We start from the raw sequence: 24,768 nt of genomic DNA, 5'->3' as shown, positions 1-24,768 counted from the left end.
TCAGAAATATTTTCTACGTAAGTCTTTAACTTCTTACTTGGGTGGTAGAAATACCATTCCAATGTAATATCTTCTTCCCTCTGCATCAGAATCCCTGTGGGAGAGTGTCTGGAGGAAAGTATGACCAGAAAACAGTTAAGTTCTGGATTCACACGATCCACACGTGCCTCTTGTATTTTCTTTTCTACTAAGGCCAATTCCTTCTCAGCTTCAGCTGATAATTCTCTTGGACCATTTAAGTCCTTGTCCCCTTTTAGAATATTGGCCAAATTTACTAGTCTATCTTTAGGTATTCCAATGATGGTCTGTAAGTTGGAAATGCTTTTTAACAATGTTTGAAAATCATTAAGAGTATGCAGTCGATCTCTCCTGAGTTGTACCTTTTGGGGTCTAATTTTTTTGTAGATCTATCTTATATCCTAAGTAATTAATAGAATCTCGTCTTTGTATTTTTTTTTTTCAAGAGCAATTTGTAATTCCCAGGCAAGGCAAAACTTTCTTTACTTCTTCAAACATACTTTCTAAGGTACCTAACTTTGGATCAGCTAACAAGATATCATCCATATAATGGTAGATTATAGATTGTGGAAATTTTGCATGAATTATTTCCAGCGGTTTTTGCACAAAATATCGGTACAGGGTAGGGCTAGTTAGCATTCCCTATAGGGGACCTTCTATTGATATCTCTTGACCAGATGGGAATTATTTTAAGTAGTTACTGTGAAGGCAAATTTTTCTCTATCCTTTTCTTGTAGTGGTATGGGGGGGAAAAACAGTTTTAAGTCAATAACTATAATAGGCCATTCTTTGAGTAACAGAGAGGGCAAGGGTATCTCATTCTGTAAGGAGCCCATAGACGGAATTGCTTTATTTATGGCTCTCAAATCTGTCAGCATTCTCCATTTACCAGATTTCTTTTTAATAACAAATACAGGAGAATTCCAAGAGCTGGTAGATGTAGCACAAATCTTAAAAAGTTCTTATTAATAAGATCAAACCTGAGCCAGGTATTGGCGTGTATGCTGGAAGATCAGAGAGACAGAATAGGCCACAGCTTCCTCACCTCGCCAATTCCTCAACTGATCCTGTTTCCTCAGACTGGAAGCCTCTCAGTCCTCATCCCAAATGAATCTCAGCTGAACTGTGCTGCTTCAAAGCCTGAAAGTTTAAGCAGCCAAATGCTTCTAGTTTCTAGTCTTCACGCCTTATATACCTTTCTGCCTTCTACCACCACTCCCTGGGATTAAAGCCTCGCTTTCTGGGATTAAAGGCATGAGTCACCACGCTTGGCTGTATCCTTGAACACATGGATTTCTGCCTCTGGAATGCTAGGATTAAAGGCGTGTGTTACCACTGCCTATCCTCTGTGTTTAATATTGTGGTTATTCTGTCTCTGACCCCAGATAAGTTTATTAGCGTGCATAATATTTTGGGGAACACAATACTACCACAGGTAGATTCTTCAATGTGTTGAGCATTTAATTGTTCCTGAGCCAGCTGTTCTAAAGCTCATAGTTTCTCTTGTGTCATAGGCCATTGTCCAACCCAGACAGGTTTATCCGTTAGCCATTTTAAAGACAGGGTCGTTGGTACTTCTGAGAGTTCAACGGCAGTTATGCTCTGTTTATGTACAGCCTGAATGGTTGGTGATAGTATCTTACCATATTATTCCCAGAAACATGAATTGGTCTATATTCCACTCGAGATTGGAGGAATTTTAATCTGGTGTTCCATTGCTGTAACAGATCTCAGCCTCAAAGATTCGCTGCTACATTTGCCACAAACGGGCTTCAGCCTTCCTCTCTGTCCTTCTGGCCCTTTGCATTCAACCCATCTCGAACTCTGTTTTACCTGAGATACAGTTCCAATCCATAGAAATTGGACACTTACCTCTTGAAGAGGTCAATTTGGATGCCATGATTTTAGTGTAATTATAGTCACATCTGCACCTGTCTACACTAATCTTTCAAGGACAATGTTATTAATTCACACTTTAAGCTTTGGTCTTTGTTCATTTATGGAAGTCTGCCAAAATATTCCTTTTATGGTGTATTTTAGCTTTTTTGATTAATCTATCAAAGTTGTTCTGTCATCCAGTGCAATATTGTTCTTTACATTAGGCACTGGATTATTCAATTGTCCTGGGAAGGAATTTCCTCTACAGTGATTGGAAATGTTTGGACCACATTCACAAAATTTGCCTTCACAGTAACTACTTAAAATAATTCCCACCTGGTCAAGAGATATCAATGGAAGGTCCCCTATAGGCAATGCTAAATAGCCCTACCCTGTGCCAATGTTTTGTGCAAAAACCGCTGGAAATAATTCATGCAAAATTTCCACAATCTATAATCTACCATTATATGGATGATATCTTGTTAGTGGTTCAATTTGGGGGCCTCTGGCCCCCTGAGGCATTTCCCACTGGCAAAGGGTTGCCTTATATATCTCTTGTTGATCTGCATTCATTGGTCCAATGTTGGCCTTTGCCATACCTTCCACATAATCCAGAAGGTTGTGGTCTCCTGTTTGGGTTATTTCTAGAAGAAGCATTGCTGTATACAATTTCTTCTTATATGACCTGGTGTACCACAGTTAAAACATTTGCTACTTGATACCTCCTTCCACTTTTAGAAATCGCCTCTCTTATCCAAGCCTCATTACCATAGTTAAGAGACTCAACACCATTTGTATGTTGAATCCATTCTTCTAAAGGTGCTGACCTGGCCTTTAAAGGTGTGAGTATTCTTTTTCATTCTGTATTAGCATTATCAGTCAAAGATTGAGTTAATACTTGTCTTAATTGTGGGTCTGATATTGTCTTGTTTATAGCCATTGTCAGACTTGGTAAAAAATCAGTAAACGATTCTTTTGACTCTTGAAAATCTTCAAATATAGCTCAGTTGGTTTCCATGGTTCTGGAATTTTTTCCCAAGCATTTAAAGCTGCTCTATGGCATAGGGATAATGTATGCTCATCATGGTAGTTTGTACATTTAAATCAGCGAAATGGCCCTCACCAAGAAATTAATCTTTGGAGATCTTAAAACTTTTGATTTTTACCTTGCTATTCAAGGACCTTCGCCTCTTCTCTAAACCAGCTTTTCCATTGTAACTGCTGGCCATATTCTAACACAGCTGAGATTAATTAATTCCAGTCATCTGGTATAATTCTATTTCTATGAGACCATGTATTTAATGTCTATTTTACATATGTTGAATGTATTCCATAGGTGACTACCACTTCCTTAATATCATTTAAATCTCCCATATGAATAGGTTACCAATATAGTTCATATATTCTTCAGGCTGTGTATAATCTGCTGGCTTCTCACAGATGGTGACAGGATAAGCCATTTTATTTTTATTTATTTTTTTTAAAGATTTATTTATTCATTATGTATAAAGTGAGTATGACTGCAGGCCAGGAGAGGGCACCAGATCTCATTACAGATGGCATGTGGTTGCTGGGAACTGAACTCAGGACCTCTGGAAGAGCAGTCAGTGCTCTTAACCTCTGAGCCATCTCTCCAGCCCAAGATAAGCCATTTTATAAGAGCCACCTGGTGATGTTATTACTTGTATGGCTCTGCCTTTCTGTTTATCAGTTCCTTTATTATCCTTACTGAGAGACTCCTCCAGAGCTTGAAGTCAATTAACTACTGCCTGTTGCAGTGTTCGAACCCCCTCTGTTGTAAAGGATTCTAGAGATTTCATGGAATCATACAGTTTTTTATATTCACCAGAAACATGATTCCACAGACTTTATTCTGTCAATTAGCAATGATGGTCTTTCCTCCTTAGAAATTATCTGAATGGCATTAAGATTGCTCTGAAGAGTTAATGTTTTATCCATTCATATTTATAATCAGTAGAATTGAATCTAGTTGTTCAGTTATTATTAACAGACTGAAGTTCTTGTGGTAAATTAGCAGATTCCAAAGAAAAAATCCTATTTAAGTCCTGTATCAGTACCATTAATGTCTCACTTTTGCTGTTATTATTAAGCCAATTTTTCAATGATATGAGATGAATCACTATGCTTATTGCTAGTATGGTGAACATTATATATGTCCCAGGAAGGCCATATATGTCCTGTAATATTTCATTCATAATACAAACAGAAAGGTTTTTAAATCTCTGAATAGTGAAATTGTCTGCCAGTTTTTGAGAAATATTCAAAATTTGTAAAGAAAATTTTTATTAATTTATTTATTAATCAGTTTAAAGTGTAAAATTATTAAGTAATTTACCTCAGATAAAATCCTTGAAAGATTGTCCTGTAGCCCAAGGTCATGGGTGGAACAAATACCACTACATAAAGATGGAAGGAAAATAGCAATTTAAATAAAGGCAGTCCGGTTTGTAAACTGTGAACTAATGATAGGCATTGTCTGATATATGATGATGCATAAATTGATATATGTGTTTTTTCTTGAGTCTTGAGGTTCAGTTCAAATCAGAGAAATTGCATGAATGGACAGTTTCTATAATTTTGACCCTCTAAATTCGAGAGAAACTAAAATGTACATTTATTTTAAAAGTAAACCAGCTAGGTGGTGGTGGTGCACACCTTTAATCCCAGCACTCAGGAGGTAAAGGCAAACGGATCTCTGTGAGGTCCAGGACAGCCAGGACTACACAGATAAACCCTGTCTGTAAAAACAAAACAAAAAAACTGTAACCATTTTAAAGCATGTATGAAGAAGAAAGAGATAACAGTAATTTTTTTTTTACACACTTGCATTTTGAGCTACTTGATGTGCAAATTAATGATCTGATTAAAAGTATTCTCCATTAAATTTATTCCCTGAGGACAAGGGCCTATGTCTGAATCATTGTCCTCTAGAGTTTAGCATAGTTAACACTTGTAGCCTATGAAATAGTGTTTACTGACTACATACTGAAGCAAATAAGATCTGAATTTCAGGATAGAGGGAGAGTAGATGAGGGAGATCATAGTGATTAGTGTCAACTGAGAAGGGGATGAATGGGAGTGAGCCATAAGGTTGTTCTAGGATAAGGAAGGGAGCTATTAAAACCCCACATAACTAGGGACAGACTAAGAGATAGTGTAGACTGGGGTGGAAGGCAGGCATCAGGCTGTAGGGCTCTGAAAACAATGTTAAAGATTTAAAGCTGTATGTGCTCTAAGAGAATTTTCTTCATAACTGGTCCTCTTTCCTTTCATTTTGGCTAGTACTACTGAGTCCAGGTTATCATTCATTCTTGAATTTAGCAGAATCCTGTTCTCTTTCTTTCTTCGTTTAGTGTTACCTTCTTTTAGATACATTCTACATTTTTATTAGTGATTTCGCCAAATTAAAAAATTTGAATTTAGTGTTAAAGAGAAGGCTTAGTGCTTAAGAACACTTACTGTTCTTCTAGAGCATTAGAGTTGGATCCCTAGCACCTCCTATCAGCTGGCTCACAACCACTTGTAACTCCAGCTTTAAGAGGATCCACTGCCTCTGATTTCTGGGGACACTTGCCCTCCCATGCCACACATAGATACATGCACTTCATTCAAAATCATAAAAATTACTAGGTTTTTTAATTTAAACAAGGTGTTGTGGTACACTCCTATAGTCCCAGCACTTGGAAAGCAGGAGGATCAAGCATTCCAAGATAGCTACATGGGACCCTGTCTTCAAAGAAAAAGAAAAAGAAGTGAATCAGTCCTTATGGTGTGTGTCTTTAATCTCAGTACTCAGGAGGCACAGGCAAGCAGGTCTCTGGAGTTCACGCCCAACCTGTTATATGTAGTAAGTTCCAGACCAGCCAGGGCTGCATAAATGAGACTCTACCTCAAAAAAATGAAAGAGAGAGGGGGGGGGAGAGAGAGAGAGAGAGAGAGAGAGAGAGAGAGAGAGAGATCAGTTTTATAGCAAGGTTGAATAAATTTTCTTTTTAATTTTTTTTTTTTTTTTTCTTTTCAGATAGAATTTCTCTGTGGCTGTCCTGGAACTGTCTGGAGACCAGGCTGGCCTCGAACTCAGAGATCAGCTTGCTTCTGCCTCATGAGTGCTGGAATTAAAAGTGTGTGCCACCATTGCCCAACTCTAAATTTAAACACTTTACATGCGTTCTGTAGACTCAAACTCCAGTCGTGTTTGCACAGCAAATGGTTTGCCTTCTCAGGAATCTGTTTTATTGTGGCTCAATCCGTTATCTCCTGTGTGTGAAAATCATAGCCAACTAGCTTGTCTTGTCCTTTGAGAGGGCTCAATTCAGGCGTCATTTCTTTTGGTAATCTGCCCAGGCCCCCTCCAGAGTTTATTACTTTAGGAACAGAAACACCATCAGATAAATTAAGTTTAAAATAAATTTTAAAAGACTACTAAATCAAAAACACATGGTCAGAAATCCAAGTAATAAGTAAAAACCTATGGCTGTGAGTATAACTCAGTTCTAGAGCATGTGCCTAACATGTATACATCCCTTGTTTTATTCCTTATCAACTCATAGGCACATACACACATACACACACCTTAATCATCTTTATTCAAGAGAGAGAATTTGAACTCACATTTTAAATAAATAGGTCATATCCATATGGTTTGATACAGTATAGCTGTTGAAAATGGTATCTCAGCTAGGCCTGTAATTCATTCCAGGATGTGGAAGGCAAAAGTGGGAGAATTGTTCAAAGTTTGAGGCTAGCATGGTCTACAAAGCAAGTTTCAGGCCAGCCAGAGGTATATAGTGAGATACTGTCTCAAAAATAATCAGTTAATATTTAGTGGCATTACTATTGAGTACTATAACAAAATTTAGATAACTGTCTTTTAAAGCTATAAAACTTCATGTGATTTTTGAAGTTATATATGTCCATATATTGACAAGATAGAAATATGTAACAGCAGTTGTCTCTGAATGGTGATACTCTAGGTGTCTTCTGAACCCCCCCTCCCCCGGGCCCTTTTTTGTATGCACTAGTGAGAATAAATTTAATTTTTCTCACTAAGTTCAACAGGTGTGATTTAGTATGTATTTTTAGAAGGAACATGTAATCTTCCGAATCCCAAGTAAGACATGAACTTTAAGTGTTTGTTTGTTTTGCTCTTTTTGAATGATATAATATTAGCATATGAAGGATACCTAATTCTGAATTTTTTTTTTAAATTCTCAAAGGAGTTTATGTTATTTAGGTTTTCACAGTCTGGTAAGGTACTTTAATTCTAGCTTAGATTTATGGGTATTTAGCTTTAATCAAGTCTTAGACTGTTGTCCAGGTTGACCTAGAACTCACTGTATAGCCCAAGTTGACTTCACACTCAAGACATTCTTCCTGCATAATACACAGTAGCCAGCTCTATAACCAATTTCTACATCACTCAAATACAAATAAAGTGATTTTGGTTATGTTTTACATATAGACTAACTTAGAAATTTATCAGTGGAAAAATTAATGAGTGCTTAATATGGAGTTATTACCCAGTATTTTTAAAAATCTTTTCACTTGAAATTATATTGCTATATATTTTCAGTAGCTATGAATTTATGTAAAATACTCTTAACTTATTGCCGGTCTGGAGCATTAGAGCCTCTGTAACAAAAATTAGGGATCAGAAGCCTGGGCCAAATCACTTTATCATCAGAGCCTTCTCTACTACTTCTTGCTCTTGTTTTAAAGAAAAAAAACACAGTGACTTCCATTTGAGTGCTTATGGTAAACAAATTATTTTGCTTTTTTTTTTATTTTGCTCTCAAAAGTATATTATAGATAGCTCTTTTAAAAGCACACAGTGATTGAGTTAAAGCTTATGCTCTGAAAATAGTGTATTCCTTCTTGGATGTAGGATCTGTAGGACTAATGTCTTCCCACCTCACATAACAGCACTTGCTTAACATTAAAGGTCCTTCAACTTGGTTCTCTGATACTTGCTGTGGTTAATCCCTGACCTACACCACATTTTTACTGGGCATTTGTGTCTTCATTGGTACTGAAGCACTGAAATGCAACTACTTAGAGTTTTTAGGAATGGGAAGGCCATAGTTCTTCATGATTTTTGAACTTCAAGTCATGCATTTCACAAGCCATTTATAAGCTCCCTTGGCAGCTTCTGTTATATAAAGATATTTTCAAACTTGCTGTGAAAACATGATGAACCCTGATTGAAAGGTTTGAGATTTAGTTAGATTATCAAGAGATAACACTTAGAATCTCTTAGAGGAATTGTTAGCATTTGTGTCTGTAGATGCTTGAACTGTTAGTATTTATAGCTATCTCCATTGGGTATTACATAATTGTGGTAAGAGAATGGGTATCTGTGTCAGTTGGCTAGGAAAGTGGCTGTGTAGGTAAGGTACTTGTTTTGGAGGAAAACAGTGACACTGGAGATACCAAGGGTCAACTCCTTAAGAAGGTTCTTTTAACTATCAATTTGTATGTATGTATGTGTGTGTATATATATATATATATACATGTGTGTGTGTATATATATATATATATATACATATATTTAATATTTACATGTTTTTGTTTCTGAGTATGTTGTTGCCTTAGGTAGCTAACTCACAGATAGCTACCTTGCCCTGTCTGAGCTTACATTTTGTTGGTAGTTACAGAAACATGATGAGATGTTCTTTGGATTATCCTAGTGTTCTCTTCATAGGCAGCATTGTACAATTGGATGTGAGTAGAGAAATGATCTATTTGACCTGGGGTACAGAAGACAGTGCCTTCTTCCCACCTCCTAAACTAGGACAGCCTTTGCTCCAGGACTCAATGCTGTAGTAGCCAGTTGTACATTTCTGTGTGGGAATTATCTACTTTTTCTGAGCAAGACATTGAGCACACATAAACAAGCAAAATTATGAAAAGTATAATTTCCCCCCAAACACCACTAATTTTATTTGGGATAAGAATATTGTTTACTGTCTTTAACACATGATGGGGGGGAGGAAGAGTTGGGATAGGGAGATGGCCCAATCAGGTACAAGCAAGAGCACACTTCTCTAACCCTGGCATAGGGGGTGGAATGGGAACAGAGGGGTGGATCCCTGAAGTTCATGGCCAGCCAGTCTAGCCCAGTGAATGAGTTTCACACTCAGTTCCAAGTTCAGCAACAGAACCTATTTTTAAAAAATAAGGTGAAAAGACAAGCAAAGTGTACCTCTGTCGACATTCGTGTGTATCTGCATGTACATGTTACATACACATAAACAAGTACACAGTACACATACCATATACACAAGCACCAAAATGCTTACAAAGAATTGGCAGATGTTTTTAAAGTGGTCCATTTACCTTGTTAGTTTCAATATGATTTCCATATATACATATCTATTTAATTTGCTTATATGTAAGCTAACATTAAGTAAGTTTACAAAGTTATGGAAGAGGAAACTTTATATAGATCATTTATATTCAGGAACAAATAAATTTTGATAATTTTCTAAGTAGAAATTTTGAAGAATTCTGCGCGCGCGCGCGTGTGTGTGTGTGTGTGTGTGTGTGTGTGTGTGTGTGTGTGTAAGTTTTGTTTTGTAACAAGGTATCCCTGTGTAACCCAGGCTGGCTATGATCCTCCTGCCTAGCCTCCCAGTGGGGATTTTAGGCATGAACCACCAAGCCTGGTTTAGGTCTGGTTTTTCTTTACAGACTTCAAATGTAAGAAAAAAAAAATGCTGTTTTAATGGCTGCTGGCCAACCATGCCCTAAGGACTAAATTAAATACTTCTTTCTTTCTTTACCCTTTCATGGAGCTTGATGGATTAATACCTCTAATTAATGCATTTATGTAAATTTGCATATTTCAGAAGTAATGTATTGTTATAAATATTCTTGATTTTTGCTGAAATAGTGTTGAGAGTGATCGAGTACTTTCATTTTCAAAATCAATGTATTGCAAGAAGTGCTTCAGTACTATTTGTAACAGTGTGAAACCATTTTGTTTTCAGTATCTTTGCCATGAAACAGAGGACATGATAAACTGTTTAACTTAATGAAATTCAAGTTACATGTGAATTCTGCCAGGTAAGTGCATAATACAGTAGTTAATATTTTGAGCCATGTTTCATATTATAAGTTATAAAACTTATTTTTCATAAGTTATATCTACTAGGTGCATATTTCAATGCTTTTTCACTAAATCTGAAGTATCTTATTAGTATGTTTTTCAGTTGGTACTCATTTCTGAATTATTGAGTTAAGAGCATTAAGATAATAACTGTTGTAGTAGCACAGGTCTATAATCTCATTACAGAGACAGGACCCACCCCAAGATTAAGGGTCAAAGCCTGTGCTATGGTAGTGACACCCTATCTCAAACAAAACAAACCAATGAAAAAGATTATCCAAATGTGTGTTTTATGGTTTTAATGTCCTCTAAAATGAGTTCTTGCTGATCTGTTAGGAAAGTGTTGAAATATCAAATAACAGTTACAAAATGTCATATACTCAAGTCCTCTTGGTTCAGTTTACCAGGTACTAGGATCATGTGGTCACACCAGTGTCCTGCTTTTAAAAAGCAAGCTATAAGTTGTTAAAAGGGTTAATTTGAGTCTTTAAGTGGAAATTCTGCAGAAGGAAAGTAATCTTGACCCAGAAATGTCTTTTTATAGTTATATTTGAATCAGGATCAAGATTGTTGGTTAGTATATCTATTAGATGTTCATTTAAGCTTAAACAGTTCCTCTCTCTGCTCTTCCTCTTTCCCCATGAATTTTACTTGTTGAAGACTGGATTAGTGTCTTAATAAATGTTAACATGTATTGGCTTAGGCTGATTGATTGCTTACTAGATAGAGATTGTTTCATATGTTCTGTGGGGTTTTTTTGTTTGTTTTGTTGGTTTTTTTTTTTGTACTTGGGATAAAGAAGTTTTACTAGATTCAGCTCTGACACCACTTCTTTATCCTCTGCAATTATTTTATTTCAATTCTGGTGTTCAACTGATATGTGTTGTCACCTTGATCTAAACACTGTAAAGGTGACATCAATTTTCTCCTAATATTGTGGTTGTGTTATTGTTTGGGGCAGGGTCTCACTATGTAGTTCTGGCTAGTTTTCTTTGAATTCTCTGTCTCTCTTCAGTGATTTTTAAATAAATGATTCTTTGATGGTTAGGAACCATCTCAGATTTAGAAGGTTTTTCTGGAACACATGTGTATGGATGAAGGTACTTGTATATTTTTGTCTTAATTTCTTAGGTGTACTATTTTGGTTTTGCTTGATATGGAAGTATAAATAGACCAAAATACACTTTGTAGAGTTTTGTTTTGTCAATCTTTTTCTTTCTGAACATTGCTTTTTGGGTTCTTTTAAGGAAACTTTTAGGGTTACAAAGCTGGATCCGCACTGAAAAGTACTTGTTCTTCTGAAGAATTCAGGTTGTGTTCCCAACACCTAGATGGCTGCTCACAGCTGTCTGTAACTCCAGGGATCTGGTGCTCTCTTTCAGTGTCTACGGGCACCACACACACATTGCACATACATGTAGGCAAGACACTCACAAATGTCAAGTAAAAAAAGAGAGAAACTTGCCTATATCAAAATCATGACGATTGTTACCATAGTCTAACTCATCTCTCTTTGACTTGACTTGTGTAATGTGAGATGGCAAAAGGTTGAATCCATGGGTTTTGTTTTTTTCTTGATTTAACATAGCATTAAAGACTCTCAAAGGACTTAGAAAAATGAAACCCATATACAACATTTCCTAAATTTATTTGGATGTAGATATTTTCTAGTAACTACTAATATCCTTGTAGAGTATGCTTTTGGAAACATTTATCTAAAAGATTAATTAACCAGAGTTGTAAAGGGTATATCCTAAGCTACTAGTTAAATAAAATACTATTGATAGAAAATTTGTAGAACCAAATTTGGATAAAGTCATTTCTTCTCCCACTGAAATTAGTCAAGATTGAAACCTTTGTACAAATCAGGTGATATTATGTTTGGGTCTATTTGTGGGCTCAATTCTTTCCTATTGCTTTGTATTTTACAATTTGACTGATAACCACCCTGTCTTAATTATTGCTGTATTACAGTGGATCTTGATATAATATCTGATGTTTCTAAATTCAATAGCTTGATTATATGTCTTCAGGATTACCTTTGCCCTTTATAAATCTTAAAATCAGAGTTTTTCCTCTCTCCCTCTTTCCCTCCCTTTCTTCCTTTCTCCCTCCCTCCTTCCCTCCCTCCCTCCCTCCCTCCATCCCTTCCTCTGTCTCCCCCCACCCCCACCCCCAAACCTGCTGAGATTTTGGTTGAGACTAACCTTGATCTGAAAGAGATTACTTGGAGCAGAACTACCATCTCATAGGCTCCTACAGTGTATGAACATGATATCGCTTCCATTTATCTAGACCATCTTAAGTACTTGTGAAAATATAGTTTGTTCTGGGGTTTGAGGTTTTTGTGTTCAGATGTGCAGTTTACTTTTTATTTTTATATATTCAACTTAGTATAAAATGGAATTGGGTAAATAGACAACAGAGATATAATGGAGTAAATGGATATAGCCAAAAATTTAAAGTAAGGAAGTAATTAACCTCTTAGGGAAATGTATTAAAGAAAACAAAAAAGCTAGCAATATTATTAATTTAAAAGGATATCACCATGCATCTAATGGACATGGAAAAAGGTGAGAGAATGTTATTAATAGTTAGGTGAATGTATTTGAAAGCATAGATGGGAAATTCCTCGAAAATATACCTAATATAAGTGTTTTAGATAGTATCTATTTAAAGATACTGAATTTATGAATTAAAACCTCCCCACTAGAAAGCTATCCCCAGGCCCAGATAGCTTCACTGGTGAATTATTTCAAATATACACTTTTTTTCTAAAGATTTATTATTTTATGTGTATGAGTGTTTTATCTGCATGTATGTATGTATATGCATCACATGCATGCCTGATGTGCCTACAGAAGCCAGACAAGGGCATCAGATTCCCCTGGACAGGAGTTATAGATGGTTTGAGTTGCCATGTGGGTGCTGGGAATCGAACCTGGGTCCTCTGGGAGAACAGCAAGTGCTAACTCTCCAGCTCTAATACAAGCTTTTATATAGATTATTTTAGAAAGTTAAAAAGAATTAACATGTCCCAACTCTAATTATAAAACCATCACAAAACAACACATAATAAGATTATTTCTGATGAACATAAATATAAAACAGAATATTAGCAAATAAAATCAGGAGATGTATATCTCCAAAATAGGATTTCTCCAAACATTCTAGTTGGCTTATCAACTGAGAATCATTCAGTGTGATTGACTACATTAAAAAAATAAAAAAATTGAAGGAGTGAATAGGAGGAATTGGAGGGGAAGTAGGGAGGGGGTGATGTAAATATAGTATTTGGTTTGAATTCTCAAAAAAAATCAAATTAAAAATAAACATAATGGTCAGGCTTGGTGTCACACACCTTTAATCTCAGTACTTGGGAGGCAGGCAGATTTCTTGAGTTCTAGGCCATCCTGGTCTACATAGTGTCTCCCCCCCACCCCCCAAAAAAAGGAAAGAAAAAATCATATACTTAAATAAAATAATCTGTTAGCATCAAGTACTTAACTAGCTGTCCTAGTCTACATGAAACTTTGTTTCAAAAACAAAACAAATAAAACTCCTAGAATAGTAGATACTGAGGGAAACTTTATTCTAACAATGTGTATCTTAAAATTCTGCCGCAATCTGCTTCTTTTTGAGAGTGATTTTTTTTTTTTAATAGATTGTATTGTCAATTCCTATAAAGTTGTTCAAGGACCTGTATGGGTCCTAAATGTTCTTTCTAGAGTCTGCAGTAAAAGTCATTGACATATTAATACTAATTTGTTAATGGTCTTTTTTTTTTTGCTTTTATTCTTCAAAAATATACAAGTAGGAGTTTCTCCATAAGCTGCCTGAGTATGAATCACAACAAGCTGAACATGAGAAGTAAATAGGAGAATCCAGCCATCTTATTCTGTTGAGCCAGACATTAGATTTGTAAAAAACAAAATAAAAATCACCTTTTTGCCTTACTGTATCTCTCTAGTCCTGCTTTGTAAAAATTTTAAGAAGCTGTAAAAGGATGTGTTTTTGAGATAAATTATAAATCTACAGAAATGTTCTAAACCTAGTTGTAAAAAAACCAGTACTCACAGATTGACTAGGCCAAGCAGTTGACATGGTGCAGTAAGATGACTTGCCTCTGTTTCTTGATGGCTAAATCTCCAGATGGGAGGTTTGAATGGTTTCTTCTATCATGATGTTAGGATGCTGACCTAGAGTGAGCTTGAGCAATAGCGTTTGAAGAACAAGCAAGTTCTAGATGACTAAGGCAGAGAGTGTAGGACTTGTGACCTAGCCTTTTGTCATTTCTGTGACACTGTTAGATGAAGTAGTTATAAACCCACCTAAATTCAAGGGAAGAAACATAAACTCTTGATATGAGGAGAGCTGCAAAGAATTTGCAGTCATATTTTATCAACTGTTGCAAGAAGATGTTTGATGAACTAAAATCCTGTTGTATAATTGAATTATTCACTCTGTAAACCATAATTATGAAAATAGTATTTGTTTGGTCTGTCAGCATTTTGTTCTGTAACCTTTTTATTACTAAGGAGAAAGTCTTTTCAGGACTAGGGGGAAATCATTTAATGACGGTTGCTTTATGACCCTCATTTCATGCTCCCTTTGGGATTTATATATCATAAACAGGTTACGTATATGCTTTAGGATTTGTTTTGTGGGGCACTGTAGTAAAAGGTACAGATTGGGAAAAAATAATATTTATTTTTTGTTAAGACCCTTTTATGTACCAAATCCTTGTAAGAAAATATATTTATCTTACTGTAAAGACATACACACACACGCGCGCGCTGTGCACACACACATGTGTGTCTTTGGAAAGGGTAAAACATACAAAATAATCTGTAGATCATTAATATTTGCTCTCAATTTTTGATCTGCCTTCTAAGTATTTTTTTCTTTCTTTACTCCCCCCTTCCCCCAAAGACAGGATTTCTCTGTGTAGCTCTGGCTGGCCTGGAACTAGCTCTGTAGACCAGGCTGGCCTCAAGCTCAGAGATACACCTATCTCTGCTTCTTGCATGCTGGGATTAAATGCCAGCACCAACACACCTGGCAAGATATTTTTTTTCTTAGCTTAATTTTCTTGCATTTTGAATATAATATGGTCTTAATTTTTGCTGCTGCTGCTTCTCTGAGCTTCGAGAGTCTGTGATAGTGTATCCTGATAAAAAAAATCCAGCTGTTATTAACTAAAACATATCTTATTTGTTTGTTTGTTTGTTTAATGAAACAAGTTCTCCAAGTTCTCACTCATAGTCTGCGCAGACCTAAACTCAGTAGGTAACCCAGGCAAACCTTGACGATATGGCAAGGAGAACCCTGCCCTAGCCTCCCAGGTGCTAAGATTGCAGATGGGAGCCACCGTGCCTGGCCTTTGCTACTTATTCCCCACAGTCCTTGCATGTCCTATGCTTGGTTGGGAATTTTCTTTAGATTTCAGTTCTGAATGCTGTATTGGCCTGTCTTCAGTCAAGCTCACTGGTTCCTTCCTTAGTCTCTAGATGCGCCTACTAAGGGCATTCATTCTTCATTTGTTTTAAAATTTTACCTCAGTTTGTAGCCCTTTTCTCAGTAATAACCATGTCTTCTTGCATGTTGTCTATTTTTCCACTGGAGTTTTTCTAATATTATCCATTGTTCTTAGGTTTGTTTTTCAGACCAAGCCTTACTATGTAGCCCAGGCTGGCATTGAATCTCTGAATGATCCTCCTACCTTCTGCCCATCCCTCTGCCTAGCACTGAGGTTATGGTTATATGCCAACATACCAGGTTGTTTTGTACGATGAACACTAGTCAGTAGGGGTGAAGCACACCCCTTTCTTGTTAGACACCAGCTTGACTTCTCCATGTTTGATGACATGTGTAAATGTTGTCTGCAGCAATAGGATCTTACCATCAGGGTATAGAGAGCAGCCAATAGCTGTGGAAATAGCCTGTGATGTTGAGGGGTTTCCATGGGGCTCCTTTGGGCAATGACTAAACAAGACGTAACCCTTTCCTGGCATTGGAAATTTTACTTAGTGGCATACCATGTCTAGATGGGTTACTGTCTCCCCTATTATTTGGTGACTCCATTTAGATTCCTTTCATGTATGTATTTTAGGACACTTCCGCATTAATAAGTTTCCATATAGTTTTTCAAATGGCCTTTAGTATTAGCTGTACCTCCCCATATTTCCTACCGTTCTCTCCCACCCTCCCTACTTAATCTTCTTATTTTAGTTTCCCCTTTGTCTTTTCATAACAATGTATTTCTATTTCCCCTTCCTTGGAAAGACCACCTCCCTTTACTAGGTACCCACCCTCTGTGGTTATTTAGATTATAGCACACATTTTGAAAGCTTAAGTGCTAATATCAGTATAGAATAGAAAACATACATGCAGTATTTATCTTTTGGGCTTACCTCACTTAGGATGGTTTTTTTCCTAGCTCCATTCATTTACTTGAAATTTTCATAATTTCTCTTTTCTTAACAGCTGATTAATATTCTACTATGTATTGTGTTACATTTTCATTATGTATTCATCAGTTGATAGATATCTAGGCTGTTTCTAATTTCTGGCCATTATGAATAGAACAGTAAAGAACATGGATGAGCAAGTCCTCTGTAGTAGGGTATATGTCCTAGAGTAGTATAGCTGGATTTTGAGGTAGATTGATTCCTAGCTTCTTCCTGAGGAACTACCACACTGATTTTCATAGTGGCTGTCCAAGTTTGCATTTCCACCAGCAATATAGGAGTGTTCCCCCTTACCCCACATCTTCATCAGCATGAGCTGTCATTTGTTTTATTGGTGTAGCCATTCTGGCTAGGGTAAGATGAAATCTGAAAGAGTGTTGAACATTTCTTTAAGTGTTTTTCAGTCATTTGTGTTTCATCGTCTGAGACCTCTCTGCTTAGTTCTGTACCCCAGTTTTTACTTGGATTGTTTTCTTGGTGTTCAGTTTTTTTTAGTTCTTTATATATTTTAGATACTTATCCATACATATTAGCCCTGTATCAGATATATAATTGATAAAGATCTTTTCCCATTCTGTAGGCTGTTGCTTTGTTCAAATGAGGTGTCTTTCATCTTCATGAGGTTCTGTTTATTAATTGTTGGTCTTAGTGCCTGTGTCCTATTCAGAAAGTCCTTTCCAGTGCCAGTAAGTTCAAGCCTATTCTCCACTTTTCTATCAGATTCAGGATACCTGGTCTTGTGTGGAGGTCCTTGATCCATTTGGAGTCGAGTTTTATGCAGATAGCTATGGATCTATTTTCAGTCTTCTACATGCAGCCATCCAGTTTGACCAGCACCATTTATTGGAGATACTATCTTTGCTTCAATGTGTATTTTTGGCTTTTTTTTTTCTTTTGTCAAAAATCAGGTGTGTTCATAGGTGTGTGGATTTATGTCTGGGTCTTCAGTTCCATTAGTCAACCTGTCTGTTTTATGTCAGTACCATGCTGTTTGTTTGTTTGTTTGTTTAATAGCTCTTTAATACAACTTGAAATCTGACATTGTGATACTTCTAGCACTTTTATTATTCAGGATTTATTTAGCTATCCTGGGTCTTTTATGTTTCCATAGGATTTGAAGATTTGTTTTTTTCAGCTTCTGTGAAGAATTGTGTTGGAATTTTTATGGGGATTGTACTGAATCTGTAGATTGCTTTTGGTAGGAAGCCATTATTACAATATTAATCCCACCAGTCTGTGACATGAGAGATCTTTCCATCATTTAGTATCTTCAGTTTCTTTTAAGTTTTTATTATACAGGTCTTTACTTACTTGGTTAGAGTTATCCCAAGATACTTCATTTTATTTTTTGAGGCTGTTTTTCAAGGTACTGTTTACCTGATTTCTTTCTCAGTCTGTCATTTGTATATAAGAAAGCTACTAATTTTTGTTTTAATTTTGTTTCTTGCTATTTTGCTGAAAGTATTTTTCGGCTATAAGTTTTCCTCGTGGGAGTTTTAGATATACAATTACATAATCTGCAAATAAAGATAATTTGACTTCTTTTCCTATTTGTATTCCCCTTGATCTCTCATTGCTCTAGCTTCGAATTAAGTACCATATTGAATAGGTATGGAGAGAGTGGGCATCCTTGTCTTGTTCCTGAGTTTATTGGATATGCTTTATGTTTTCATCTGTTTAGGTTTATATTGACTATGGGCTTTCTCTAAATTGCCTTTATTATGTTGAGGCATGTCCCTTGTATCTCTAGTCTCTCCAGGACTTTCATTATGAAGTGGTATTGGAGTTTGTCAAAGGCCTTTTCTGCATTTAATGAGATGATCATGTGGTTTTTATCTTTCAGTGTGTCTATATAGTCCATTATGTTTATCAGTGTAATATGTTGAAACATCCCTGCATCTCTGGGATGGAACCAACTTGATCATGGTAGATAATATTTTTGATGTGTTCTTGGATTTGGTTTGCAAGTACTTTTATTGAAAAATTTTGCATCTACATTCCTAATGGATATGGGTGTGTAGTTTTCTTTTTTTTGTGCTATATTTGTGTGGTTTTGGTATTAGTGTAACAGTTGCCTTACAAAAAGAATTAGGAAATGTTCTTTTAGTTTCTGTTTTGTGGAATAATTTGAGGAATGTTGACATTACTTCTTTGAAGATCTGGCAAAATTCTTTGTGAATCCATATGGCCCTGGACTTTTTTTGTTTTAGTTTTTTGCTTGTTGGTTTGTTTTGGTTATTAGACTCCAATTGTTGCTTCTATTTCACTAGGGGTAATGGGTTTGTTTAAATTGCTATTTTAATCATGGTTTAACTTCGGCAGGTCATATACATCAAGAAATTCATCCATTTCTTTTAGGTTTTCCAGATTGGTGGACTACAGATTTTTTAAGTATGTACTTAGGATGCTCTGAATTTCCTGGGTGTCTGTTGTGATGTCCCCTTTTCATCTGTAATTTTATTAATTTATATATTCCCTCTGTATCTTTTAGTTAATTTGACTACAGATGGACTTTCACTGTATGCAAATGTTATACCATTATATATTAAGGACTTGAACATTTTCAGTTTTCTGTCTGCAAGAGGTCTTGGAAAATACCCTCACACCATGTTATCTTAGCTCTTCTGCTGGGAGAAGAGGTGCCTAGAGGTCAAAATGTAGTTTTCTTTTATATCATATTTCCCTTTGAGAGTTTGACCTAGTACTTTGCACACATGAAAAAGTAACATTAGGAAGGGAATTAAGAGTTTGTTTATACTTTTTTGATGTTTTAGAAGGACATCCAGTCCAAAACACATTTCAGCCAATAAAAAAATACTTGACAAGAATTTCAGTATGGAGATAGATATCTTGCTTCATGACTTCTGCAGTCTGACCCTTGGAAGGCTGCCTAGTGTGTGGAATTTGTTCTTTTTGAATGACTTTTACACTGTTGTGCAGAAAAGAACCTAATGGCAATGTTCTAACCCCTTTCTGTAGCATAGGTTTTGCATGTTGCATGTTTCCACTCTCACAGTAAAGGTAGAAGATTGTCAAGCTGTTCTGTGGCCAGTGCAGCTAAGACTCTGAAGATTGAAGGGTACTCCAAAACCTGGGTGGCAAACCAGGGGGACCCCTGCATTTGCAAACAAAGCACCTCTCCTTTTTATTATTAAAGCCAGCAAAGCATGAGGTGATGTTTACAGTTGCTTAAGCAAAAACAAGTACAGCGAGAGAATACACTTGGTGATATGACCTGTCTTTGGTCATGCCAGGGCATTTCCTTCACTTCCATGCTTTCAGGTCCATTCACTTACCATAGTTTATGCAATTCTTTCTAGAAAGACACCCTGTGGGAAGAATAATCTGCACTCTGCCCCATACAAGTTCACAGTAAGTTAACAGCTTTCTTACCTGGGCTCCCACAGAAGACAGGGTTAAAAATGTTGCATTTAAATAGAAAAGTTAGCAAGTTTGGTGGAAATCAGATCTTGAGATTTATATTTGAAATTCTTCTGTATTCACAAACATCCCCCAAACACCTGACTCTCTGTGCTTTGTTACAGGTAATACAAGGACCTGTGGAATATGAGTGATGACAAACCCTTTCTATGCACTGCCCCTGGGTGTGGCCAGGTAATACATCCAGCACTTACATTGATCTTGTATGCTTCTTTTCATTAAATCATTTCTAGAATATATTGTTATTAAGGCTTTACTATAGTGATTTTATAAGGTTAGAATTAGGCTAAAAAGAAAACAAAAACATTTAAAAATTCTTTCTTTAATAATCAATCCTAGTTCTGGAAGAGGCAGTGTGGTCCAGTAGAAGTAGTTCATCTTACAGTAAAGGTCAGAACCATAGACAGAAACCCCAGACTTAAAAGAATACTATTTGATTTATAGTCATTGAAAATCATTGCTAAATGACCTCATTGGAAATGAAAAATATATTGCTGTATTTAGAAATTGTTTCACTTATTTGAACTTTTATAAAACTAGCTGATACCTACCTCAGACAGTATCACTAATCTATTAATGTTCTGAAGTCTAACATCTTTAATTCAAAGCATGTTTGGAAGCATTTTGAGATAATATTTTAATTTTTAATAGGACATTAAATTATTAATTACTTTACCATTATCCTAATCTTTTAACTACAAATACTAAAGAAGAATCGATATTTAATATGTAGTAAACTTAGAGTATTTACATACAGAGTTAAATCATAGACATTAAAGTACTTTATTGGTTTTTATTTATTTTTAGTTGATACTTTAAGTTGAAATGTAATAGACAATAAACTTCATGATAGTTCACGGTTTGATGCTTTGTCTTTTTTTCATACAATTATTGATTTTGTTGATGTGTGCATGTTGTGTATGTTTGTGGACATTTGCTGTGGGCACAAACATGCCACATATGGCATGTGGAAGTCAGAGAACAGCTTGTAGGTGCCATTTCCCTCCTTTCCTACCTGATGGGTTTGTGGGGTCAAACTCGGGTCCTTGGGTTGGAAGTAAACCCTTTTACCTGCAAAGGGGTACCACCTTACGAGTGTTATGATTTGTCATATGGAAATATGTTCAGAGAACTGTTAACCACAGTCATGATAGTGACCAGACTCATCATCCCCAAATTTCCTTGTACCCATTTCTGTCAACTACTGATCTGCCTTCTATTGTTGCAAACTTGATTGTCCTCTCCAGACTGTGTACAAGCAGATTCATGGAGTATGTACACTCTTCTGGATTCTTTCATAACAAAATATGAGTTTTCAATTGTCTGTCTACTTTCTATAACTATTAACTAATACTCCAGATTAGATGCTTGGCAATTTATGAAGAAAATAGTTGGTCACATAACAGGGACGCTAAGATTTGATTGTACCCCCAGAAATTCATGTATTGGAAACTTAACCTCTGAAGTTGTATGTTAATGTACTTGGAGGTGGGACCTTTGTGAAGTGTTGAAGATCATACTACTTTAGACCTCCCAACCTCTAGAGCAGTTAGCTAAATAAGCCTCTTTTCTTTATTTGGATAATTTGTATTCCAAAGTTTATCTAGCAGCTGTCTTATTTCCAAATTTAGTTCCCAAAGATAAAATGAGTAAAATTTGTATGCAAGTCTTATGTGTACAAATGCTGTGGTTTCTGTTGGATTACCAACCAGAAGTGTAATGATGGAATCATGTGATAGAACCTTGCTTATCATTTTAGGAAATTACAGATTGCTTTCTAAAACATATGGGCCACTTTATGTTCCCATCAGTAATTTATTAGATGTCTAATTATGCCATATTCTTGTTAACATTTGGTATTTTCACTCTTTTAAATTTGACTCATCTTGTGTATCGATTAGTATCTTATTGTGCTGTCTCATTTCTTTGATGACAGTTGAAAAGATAGCCACATTTCTAATATGTATTTATCAGCCATTTGTATATCTTTATTGTTCTGTGAAGTTGTTTTACAAACTCTTTTTTTTTAATCTGTTTTTAAAAATTGAGTTGTCTGAGGGTTGGCAATATAGCTCAGTGGTGGACCATTTACCTAGCGTGAAGTTCATTTAGTCCCTAGTAAGAAAGGGGGGTGTAGAGCTGGATTTTATTTTTATAATTATATAATTTTTATGTCTATGGATGCTTAGTCTGCATGTAAGTCTGCACCACATTTATACCTGGTACTTACAAAGGCAAGAAGAGGATGTCAGATCACCCAGCAACTGGAGTTAGAGATTGTTAGTCACCATGTGGATGCTAGGAGCAGAACCTGGATTGTCTGGAAGAGCAGCAAGTGTTATTAATTTCTGAGATATTTCTCTAGCCCCTTATTTTCCTTTTTATTTATCATTATTATGGGAGGTACATGTGTCATATGCATGTGTGGAAGTTGGACAAGTTAAGACTTGGTTGTCTCTACCTGTATGTGCTTTCTGGGGATGGAATTCAGGTCACCAGGCTTGCACAGCAAATGTAATTACACACTAAGCTATCTATCTCCCCTGCTCAGATGCTATTTAAGTAGATTGGTGTAGAGATGTGTTAATGGTAAGGTGACGATTGGATCAGATTGGACAAGCGGTCAAATGAAGAAATATGGAAGAAACTGCGTGTTTCTATTGTGGCTGAAGTGTATGATGACCAATGAGGGGCTTGGCAAGAGATCAGAGATGGGAAAATCTTACCTGTAGAGCTCTGTGGACATGAGATATGTGGGTTTATTATATGTGTGAAGCAAGGAAATTAGAAGATGATATGGTCAAGGTGAAAGATAGACTAGGTTGGTAGAAACAGTGGACACGAGGAGAAGGAGACTTTTAATATCCAATTTAGAGCTATCATTGACCTGCATTTTTATAAATAAGTAAGAGTAAAAAGTATAATCTTAAAAATTCTTGGAAACTTAAGAGTTTGATTTTAGTTTCCACTGACTAGATTTACACCCTGATAGCTCAGACTGACTTTTTTTTTTTGGATTTGGTACCAAGTTAAAGAAGAGAGCTGGGTAGTTAATTATTTTATGTATGTGTCCGTGTGTAAGCACCTGTGTGTTCATAGTACACATGTGGAGGTCAGAGGACAACTTGGAGGAGTCAATCTCTCCTTCTGCCAAATGGGTCCACAGTATAGAACTCAAGTTGTCAGGCTTCCCAACAAAGACTTGTTCCTGGTAACTCAGAATGTTCAAGGTTTTATTCCATGGTCAGCTAACCAAGTTGATTGGGGCCTGTAACAAGGCAATATATCAGGGGAAGGCAGAAGCAAAACTAACTACTCCCATCACAAGCCAAAGACTGAAGAAGCACCCAGGCCCCTTCAAGGTCACAGCTGAAATGGCTACAGGACCTCTCTAAGGCCCACATGTGATGGAGGTTCCACCACTTCCCAATGCTCCCACTCTGGGAAGAAGAAGCCTTTGGATCTTTGAGGGACATTGGAGCTCTAAACCATAACAGCCAATACATTGCTTCTAAAAGCAGTTTTTGGAAAGTAACCAATTTTGCCATGTTGTTCTAGAAATCATTCTTGGAAACTTGGTCTCAAATAAGCCCTAACTTTTTCTGCTTAAAATAGAATGTTTGCTATTATTTTGTGTGTGATCCCTTATAAATATACACTTTTTTTAAAAAATGAAATGTATTACTTTTAATTATGTGTGTGTGTTGCGGGGAGGGGGGGGTGTTGTTAGTGCAGTGCCTATGAAAGCCAAAAGAGTGCACTGGATTCCCTGGAGCTGGAGTTACAGGCAGTCTAATCCATCCAGCATGCTAGGAACTGAACTCAGGCCCTTCCCAAGAGCATTGAGCACTTTTAGACACTAAGCCATCTCCACCCTCTACCTAGACCTTAGACAGGATCTTACTATATATAGCCTTGCCTGATCTGGGACGCACTAATATAGACTAGATTGGCCTCAAACCTTTGCCTCCCAAGTGCTGGGATTAAAGGTATAGGCCGACACACCTAGCACTCATACATGCTATTTTTAAAGAGTCTTTTTGAAAAGAATTTATGTATTTCTATGTATATGTGTTTGCTTGAGATTATATGCAACATGTGCATGCTGCAGTCTGTAGAGAACAAAAGAAAGCATCAGATCTCCTGGAACTGGAGTTGTTGGTGGTCTGTTAGTTGCTATGTAAATGTGGACGCCAGTCTAACTCTTGAAAGAGCAATAAGTAACTCTGTATCGCTGAGCCAACATCCCAGCTCTACATGTGCTGGGTTTTTTTTTCTTGTTTGTTTGGTTTTTGTTTTGTTTTGTTTTGTTTTAATTAAAAAAAAAACATATTTGAGCTGGGCGGTGGTGGCACACACCTTTAATCCCAGCACTCAGATGAGGCAGGTGGATTTCTGTGAGTTCGAGGCCAGCTTTGTCTACAGAGTGAGTTCCAGGACAGGCTCTAAAGCTACACAGAGAAATTCTGTCTTGAAAAACAAATAAAATAAAAAATAAAAACCAACCAACCAAAAAAAAACTGTCATATTTAAATTTGTTTAAATAGAAGAAAAAGAATCAATAGTTGAACATTAGAATATATGTTTGTATGGTTATCATAAGAAATTGTTTTGCTGGCCATGGTGGCACACACGGATCTCTGTAAATTTGAGACTAGCCTGGTCTACAAAACAAGTTCCAGGACAGCCAGGGCTGTTGCACAGAGAAACCCTGTCTGGAAAACAAAACAAAACAAAACAAAAAAGAAATTGTTGAAGAGAATTCCCTAGCATTAAATGTATAGTATTTGAAAACTGTTAGGGAGTTGCCCATGTGAGCCACCATGCCCGACT

At 36.4% G+C, this 24,768-nt stretch overlaps 1 protein-coding gene across 1 annotated transcript in view; it reads left to right on the top strand.

The window, feature by feature from the left end:
* Atf2 (activating transcription factor 2) overlaps positions 1-24,768 on the top strand; it is a 75,079-nt gene that overhangs the window by 3,516 nt on the left and 46,795 nt on the right. Inside the window, 2 exon segments of the mRNA XM_076569695.1 lie at positions 9,906-9,981; positions 20,040-20,109. Coding sequence (XP_076425810.1) covers positions 20,062-20,109 — 48 coding nt within the window. The 5' untranslated portion in view covers positions 9,906-9,981; positions 20,040-20,061.

Source organism: Peromyscus maniculatus, chromosome 4 (assembly GCF_049852395.1).
Source record: "Peromyscus maniculatus bairdii isolate BWxNUB_F1_BW_parent chromosome 4, HU_Pman_BW_mat_3.1, whole genome shotgun sequence".
Classification (NCBI taxonomy): Eukaryota; Metazoa; Chordata; class Mammalia; order Rodentia; family Cricetidae; genus Peromyscus; species Peromyscus maniculatus.
The sequence above is the reverse complement of the archived record's forward strand: the minus strand, read 5'-3'. Positions and strand labels throughout refer to the sequence as shown.